Below are 8722 nucleotides of genomic sequence, written 5' to 3' on the forward strand. Positions count from 1 at the left end.
AATAATAGTAAGAACAGTAACAAGAGTAGTTGGAGAAACAGTGGTAGTAATATTTGAGAGTTGTACTATTAATATTGGTAGAGGTAGTAGTAATAGTAGCAGCAGCAGAGGAGGACAAGTAAGAGGGATCTAATTTATATCCCTTATGTTCTAAGTTGGATGAATCCTTCATTTTTGTTGATTTTTTTTCAGTCATTTCAGTCATGTCTGACTCTTCATGACTCCATTCTGACATGTCTTAGCAAAGATGTTAGAGGGGTTTGTCATTTCTTTCTCTAGTCTATTTTACAGATGGTGAAACTGAGGTAATCAAGGTTATGGGACATTCTCAGACTTACAAAACTAGTACATTTCTGAGCCCAGATTTTTACTCATGTCTTTCTGACTCAAGATTCGGCAGTATGAACTCATTATTGTCATAATATATAATCTTTCAAATATGTTGTCAGTACTGGTTGCTAAAAATTTCTTTAAAAGTTATTATACTTTAGAGGCATCTCAGTGGTACAGTGAATAAAGCACCAGCCCTGAAATCAGGAGGACCTAAGTTCAAATCTGCCCTCAGACACTTAATAATGACCTAGCTGCGTGACCTTGGACCAGTCACTTAACTTCATTGCCCTGCAAAAAAAAAACATAGAAAAGTTATTATACTTTTGTGATGACATTCTTAACCAAATTCAAAATTTAGGAATCTAATATAATCATTAGTTATTGCTTCCATTGTTTGTGTTGATGTTCCTTCAAATAATCTCTCTTTTTTCCTATTTTTCTCTCTGTCAAAAGGCAAGGAAGAAAAATTGTCTACACTTTCAAGGTGCATAAAAGCCAGTCATGGATACAGCAAGCAAATAAATAGGGATATAACTGATACTTAGAGAACAGAAGGAACATAAAATTGGAGGACAAGGTTCAATTACATGGGAAGGATTGGGACCTGGAGGAGAGAAGGTTTCATCTGAGACTCGTAGGTGTCTAGGAAAATTAGAGTGCCCAAGTCATAAGAACATTCCAGTCATTTTGATAATAGATACACTATTTTCAATTACAAGAAAACAAGCATTTATTCAACACTTATGATAAAAATTTGCTCTCCATATCTAAAGAAGAGAAAGACAATGCATAGAATGAAAACTATAGACCAATATTCTGAATAAACGTAGACATACATAACTATTAGATAAAATGTTGACAAGCAAGGCAGCAATGGTGACAACAATGTAGGACTCATTCAACTGTAGCATTTGGTAAATATATCAAATCTTGTCATTAATAAAAGTAACATAAACATGATACAATGTTGAGATGGTTAAAAGTCTTTCTGATAAAATTCAACTCCCATCTTTCTTAAATATTCTAGAAAACTTAGTAATAAATGGAAATTTCTTTATCCTTGGGGGAAAATTCCTATCCAAATGCAAGCATACTAATTACATAAAGAAGAAAAGTTATTATCTCCAATAAAAGCATGGTTAAAGGAAGGATACTTGCATTGACACTGCTATTTCACATAGTTCTTGAAATGCTTTTTTTAAATAAAGGTGAAAACAGACAGAGAGAATGATGGTAGATAAAGAACTATAACATCACTTTTAGCGTATAATCTGAAGATTTTTTAGGAAACCTCGAGTCAAACAAAGCATTCAAGTAACTGACAAATTCAGCAAAGTTTCAGGATACTAAATTAGTTCTTCTAAATCATCCACATTCATGTATTTTACTAAATAGACCCAACAGGAAGTTCTAAAAAGAGAAACTACTATCAGATTGACTTCAGAAGCTAAATAATATTTGGAAGCTTATTTACACAGATGCAACAAGGAATATGGTGAATCTCAGTATAAAACATGCCTCAAATCAAAATGCATTGACTGCTGAGATGGATGTTAGTTGCTCACCGATCTGTGGAAATTTTATAATTAAAAACAGATGAGGGGCCTGTGCAGGGCGTGAAGGCGGGGAGCAGCGCAGCGGGCCGCCGCTGCCAGGCCATGGAGTGCGCCCACGCGGTTCTTGGTCCACCAGAGGTCCCTGGCCCGGAGGAGGTGCTCGAGCCCCCGGGAGCCGCATGGAGTGGAGACAGCAGGAACGTGTCCCAGAGCCACAGCAGCGCCTCGGGCATCTGGGAGGAGGAGGAGGAAGAGGAGGAGGAGGAGGAGGAGGAGGAGGAGGAGGAGGAGGAGGAGGAGGAGGAGGAGGAAGAGGAGGAGGAGGACGGCGAGCGGGCTGGGCGGCAGTGGCCCAGTCTGGATGGCAAAGCCGCAGGTGACACCGCTGGCTGGGACACGCCTCTGCTGCACCACGCGTCGGCCCGCTACGCCACCTACCTGCTGCCGGTGGCCTGGGAGGGAGGCGGCCCCCAGATAGAAGCTTTAGGTAGGAGTCTTGAAGACCTACTAACTCGAGGTGATGAATTTGTTGGGATGCTAGATATGATTCCAAGTGACTCCTCACAAGTAGTCAATGAAAGTGTACCTCATATACACTCCCAAGCTACCGAAATGAGTGAGATATACAGAAAGACTGACACATTGGAGGCCTTTGTTAAAGTGATTGGAAATTGTGTGACTAGAATGGAAGACCAGGTGACAAAAGCAGAAGCAGAACTTGGGACATTCCCCAACTCGTTAAAGAAACGTTTGCATACCATTACTGTGCCATCCTTTCTTAATAAGTTGCATTCCACAACGCAAGGACAAACGGTTTATGAAGCTCCTATCCTTTCCAGGACAGAAGACTATTTTCCTTGTTGCAAAGAAGGACATCAGGCATGATATTGCACAGGACAACTAATTACGAAAATACTTGTACCGAAGCCGAAGTTCCTATCTTGAAGAGATTAGTATTATTATATATCTCTACAATTTAGTGTATTTAAGGTTCTATGTATATTAAGCAGGCAGTATTGTAAAACAATATTTTTCATTGCGTGCAGAATACATAGCTTCCCATGTCTTCCAAATTAAAGTCTGTTTAAATGGGGGAGTAAATTAAGTAAACATTTACTTATACTTATCAAAATTGCAAATTTTCTATTTATATCAACCCTACATGTCAACAGTATTACCTTTAAGACTTACCTCCAGTCTTAAAGAAAAAACTACTGAGGCATTAAAAATCATTATTTGTTAATATTCTTAATAGTTGACAAGCCTTCCTAGTTTATTTTTTAATGAACCGTAAAGTAACACGAGTTAAACTTGATATGTTTTGAGCTGTAAAACTCTGTAAGACTTGACTTGTAATTAATCTTGAAAAATATATTCAAAAGCTAGAGCTGAAATCTTTAGTTTGTAAATGTGTACAGTTTGACTTATAATTTAAAATCAATTAATATTGAAGACTTAAAAAATAAAAGAAAAGAGTTCAAGAATAATTAATCAATAGATAGCATCCTAGAAAATCAAATGCAAAATTCTGATTTCATAAAATTAATCATTCTAAAAATCTTTTAAAAGTACCTACTATTTTCCACCCTCTGGGTAAAGTTCTGCGTATGCATATATGCAAAAGTAAAAAAAAGGATCCCAGTCTTAAATCAGCAAAAGAGAATCCACAAAAGGAAGTTGAAAAGTAGGGGACAAGATCAGGAAAGGTAGTTCACAGGAAAATGATAGGAAAATCAGAAGGAAGCCCCAAGGCAATATGGCCATGAGAAATGAGATTATTTCAACTGAGCTCTTTCCCTTATTGAAGGTTTTCAAATTCATGATTTTTGCCTTTCAGTCATTGAGACAGAGGGTAGTGATGAAGTGAAATACCAAGGCTGATGTATTCTTGCACATTGATGTGATTTTTACCAAGAATGACAAATTGGGGGGGGGAGTATCTTTTGAACTATGCCTTTTTGAAGGAAGAATTTTATTATTAATTGTTAAATAAGAAGTAGGAGAGAGAAGCTGAGAGAAGTAAATTGTAAATCTTTGTAAAAATAATTGAGTAATTTTTAGAAATCCCCTTTAGACTTTTTAGTAAATTCTTTCAAATTATTGCCCTCCTGAGTTGACTCCTATGATGTCATAGTAGAAGTAAAAGGAGCAATTAAAAGGAGTATATACACACAGAGGACACAGATGTGATTTGAAAAAGATTGGATAATATCTTAAAAACTGAATAAAGGTGTGTGAAAAAAGAGATCTGAACATGGAGAAACAGAAAAGGAGAGGTGAATGGGGATAAATTATCTTTCATAAAAAGGCAAGAAAAAAGTTTTACAATGAATAGGAAGCCAGATTAAATGGCAGAGAATGCCAGAACTTTATTCTCAGAATTTTGTAAATACATACACACTCTGGTAGAGAAATCTATCTTACTCTTCAGGAAATTAGGAGAATGGGGAAAGGGAAGGGGGTTTGATTGAAGGGATGGCAGATTAGGGGAGGTTGTAGTCAAAATAAAAAAATTGAGTAGGGAGAGGGTGAAATGATAGAGAGAAAACAGGATAAACAGGGGGAAACAGGATAACAGGAAATATAGTTAGCAATCATAAGTGTGAAAAATTATAAAGCAAGTTTCTCTGATAAAATGTAATTTCTCAAATATATAGAGAACTGACAGAAATTTATAAAAATAAGAGCTGTCCTTCAGCTGATAATTGTTAAAAATTTATCAGATTTCAGGTGAAGTGACCAAAGGTATCAATAATCATATGGACAAATACTCTTAACAATTTGAAATAATTCTGGAGTGTTACCACATACCTATTTAATTAACTAAAAGCAAAGAAAGGGAAAAATGGCAAAAATTGGAGAAGATGTGGGGAAATTGAGACATTGATACATTGTTGATGGAATTGATTCAAACATTCTGTAGATCACCCTGGAATCCTACACAAAGTTCAATAAAAACAATGCATTTCCTCTGACCCAGCAATACAACTACTTGATCTATATCCCAGAAGATCTCTTAAAAAGGGAAAGGTCCTAGACTTGCACAAAAATGTTTTCTGGTGTAAAGAAGTGGAAATTGAGGGAATACCCATCTAATAGTGAATGATTAAATTAGTTGTAGTATATGATAGTGATGGAATTCTATTGTGCTATAAAAAAAAATATGAGTAGGATGCTCTCAGTAAAGCCCGGAAGCACTTTCATGAATTGAGATAAAGTGAAATGAGGAGAATCAGGAGAGTTTTATAGTAATAGCAATATTATAAGATGATCAACTGTGAATGATTTAGCAGTTCTCAGCAATTCAAAAGGACCCAGAATGAAAAAGGAATATAATCCATTGCCACAGAAAGAACTAAATACAAATTGAAATATTCCTCTTAAATTTTCTTTATTTTTCTTTTTTTATCTGTTTTCTTTTACAAAAAGCTTCTATAGTATGAAACTATGTCTTCAATTACTAGATATTCAAAATTCATATCAAATTGCTTGCCTTCCAAATTAGGAGGGTAAGGAAAATGAGAGTAAGAATTTTGAACATACAATTTGAATAATGAATGTTACAACTATTTTGACATAGAATTGGGGAAAATAAAATATTAAGTAAAAAAAATTGAAAAATATCACGGAAATTGGGAGATGGTCACCGCTTTAAAATACAAATTGTCGTAGCCATTACGTCCTTAGAACATGAGTAGGCAGGCATGGGAGAAATAACCATTGGAAACTGATTCAAAAAAGGAGCCAATATACAAAGAGTCATTTGAAGTAAAATCCGATCCGCAGTCAAACTCCACAATCCTTGTTTCCATCCAAGTGAAAGGTGTAGCTCAAATTCAAGGACATGGTTTCTTCTAGTTCCCTTGAAGGACAGCATTTATTTGGAAAGAGTAATTTAGAAATTTTAGAGCTTTAAACTCATAAGTTATATGCTATCATTGTTTTGGGACTTGCTCCACAGTTAGATGAGACTGAGTGATATACATGTCATTTCTGAAAGTAGGTAACTAATTATCCCCTACTATTCTCACAGAAAACAGGAAAGAATATATTATTAGGAAATTCCAATAGAAACAAATTTTTGGAATTGATTCATTTAATCTAGTAAACATACACCCCTATGGGCAGACTGTGGGAAGAACATGCATGTTTCCCAAACAGGGGAAGTAAAATAAAGAGAAATAAAGCATGAAGGGCAAGGATTAGAAAAGGGAAAAAGGAAGGATGAGAAAAAAGGAAAATAGAAAAACAAGTTCTTACACTCAACCATTATAAGCTATTTTTTAAGCTCATATTTGCAAAGAATTGTTTTTTTAAAGTTATTTTAAATTGATAAGGGTCTTTTTGTGGTCTGGACTAATGACTTTGTTCTAGTAAGTTAAACTAATGTGATAAATGTATATTGCACTTTTACATGACAATAGCAACATTAAATATTTATAATTTACATTTAAAAAGTACTTTAAATACCTCATCTCAGATGATCTCCTCAATCATCCTGTTAGGTAGGAGTTCGTGTTATTCCCATATTAAAGATGAAGATATGGAGGCTGGTATCAAAACTCGTTGATTTGGATGGAACCATGGAAGAACAGATAAAAAGAACGTATTAAAATAATGATTTACTCCTTTTATTTGCTTAGATTTTGAATTAATTTTTAAAATGACTCATTTAGCATTAATAAGGAAATAAGTTATTGACTAATTTAGAATGTTATCATTTTCAAGATTTTATGACTTTGTTCCATGCAAGGGCATTTTATAGAAAAGTATGGTTATTTCGCCTCTTTGAAAAACTGCACAAAAATAATCTATCCCTTTAGAAGTAAGTCAGTAAATCAAATTTAAACAGGAGAAAAAGTTCAAGATAAATATCTGTAGGAAACTTTTTGTAGCCTTCCACACTTTCTTTTAGCAGGAAAGCAATTTCCTCATTCACCATATGCTGTCAAACCAGAGTTGATTTAATTTCAGAAAGAAAAATGATTAGGTCTAAAGGGGAAAAGAATAGGACTAATTAAAGGAAGAAATTTGAAGTTTAGTCTATATGATCTCTTTTAATTAGTTAAGTATTTTTTTTTTGAGCACATTTTCTGGGCAAGGAAATCTAAAATTTTACCATAAAATTAAATTAAAATATTTTTAAGTTTTAAAGTACATATGTGATCATGGTATTTTAAATGTCCTAAATGTTTTAATATTAAGAAACATAGGTTAATAGTTGCAACAATTAGGATTTAGTAAGGATAGACTCTCTAATAAACTAAACATTTGGGAATTTAAAATTGTATTGTTGACAACAAATAACATGAATAAATTAAGAAAAATTAAGTAAACTAAATCTCTTATGGACTACTTATGTATTATCAGCACATTTCCATTGTAATTATAATAATAAATGTATCTGGCTCTAAGCTGTAATTAGTGACATTTTGTGCGTGGGCTTGTAGCTGAATGCATCTAACTATATGTGCTGTAATCAGGTCCCAGTTTTCTTCTTTAATGGAGAAATATAGATCCTTTCCCTCCTAAAAGGAATAATCATTACTACTCTATGACCCATATTTCTATACAAGCCATCTTAAAAACTTTAGCCTTTCTATTTTGACCAAATGAAAGTAATACTTGAAAACTTTGAGATAAAATTTTGTAAAATTGACCTTTCTGTGAAAAATTTTCATTTGTAAATTAATTCATTGAAAAGTTAATCTGATATTGATGATAACAGCTGTGTTCAACTTACTTTGATTAATGAAATCAGGGACAGGGATTCCTTTATATTTTCAATATGTTTTGGTGAAGATTTTGTTTTGAGTCAAAACAACTTTGAATTTCCTTTTGATTAAAAGTGCTATATGGAAGTAAGACTTTGAATGTTTCTCTTGGAGTTCCCTAGGTCTTCTCCATCTGATTAGCTATGATCCTTTTTAAATCTCTTATTCAGAAAAAGTCTCTATTTTTCAAGGTAGAAAAAAATGGAAATTTACTATATGTGACATATTTTATCATAACATAAAAGCATCTAAATTATTGTCATTAGGAAGAGTTTTGCTCTTTTTGATGAAAATTCATTGCCATTTTCATAAAATTGGTAAGAATTATACTAATATGCTGAATTTATCAACAGTATATAATTCAGATTTCAGAAGAATCTCTTTGTTTTTTGTGGATGAGTGTATCTGGTAGAAGTAAATAAACTTAAAAAGCATAAAATATAAAGCCATTATGTTTATAATGTTAAAGTTAAGAAAATCTCTATGTTGTTTGCATTGTTGTTCTATGAAATAAGGTAACTGTATGAAAACATTATATTAGTGAAATGTAATAATTCATGTGTTATGCTGCTTGGAAATCTAATTCTCATTATGACTATTTTGTTACATTAGTAGTTAGTAACACCTGTTGAAACATTTAAAGCCACCCAAGATTTGTATAAAAGGAATCTAAAAGCAATGATTGTTATTTATGCTTTTAAAATATTCAAAAGTAAAACATATTCGATTATGTTTTTATAAATCCTTGTGCGAAAGGTAATCATTATTATTTTAATATTAAATTTATATTTCATTTTTAGGCAAAGTCCTTGTGGGCAACAATAGAAGGAATTGTGAGTTTTCCTGTGATAATATATTATTATTGCTATTGTAAGATTATAGTCACCATGTAGCATGTTTTGATCCTTTACACTATAAAGTTTAGAACTAAATCTGTCTGATTATAGGAAATTGCTATTAAAGACCTCATGACACTTAAAATTGACCTTCTATTTAAATCTGTCTGTGTTTGAACTTAGACTGGAACAATGACTATAAGGACCTACAACCCTATGAGAT

The 8722-nt window shown here is 33.2% G+C and overlaps 1 protein-coding gene across 1 annotated transcript; it reads left to right on the forward strand.

Moving 5' to 3' along the window:
• The first annotated feature begins 1991 nt into the window (after positions 1 to 1991).
• Positions 1992 to 2774, forward strand: LOC141503988 (biogenesis of lysosome-related organelles complex 1 subunit 4-like). Its single transcript, XM_074208851.1, has one exon. The coding sequence runs from the start codon at positions 1992 to 1994 to the stop codon at positions 2772 to 2774; it is 783 nt and encodes a 260-aa protein (XP_074064952.1).
• The last annotated feature ends 5948 nt before the right edge of the window (positions 2775 to 8722 follow it).

The sequence above is a fragment of the Macrotis lagotis genome, unplaced genomic scaffold (assembly GCF_037893015.1).
Source record: "Macrotis lagotis isolate mMagLag1 unplaced genomic scaffold, bilby.v1.9.chrom.fasta BILBYCTG002, whole genome shotgun sequence".
Classification (NCBI taxonomy): Eukaryota; Metazoa; Chordata; class Mammalia; order Peramelemorphia; family Peramelidae; genus Macrotis; species Macrotis lagotis.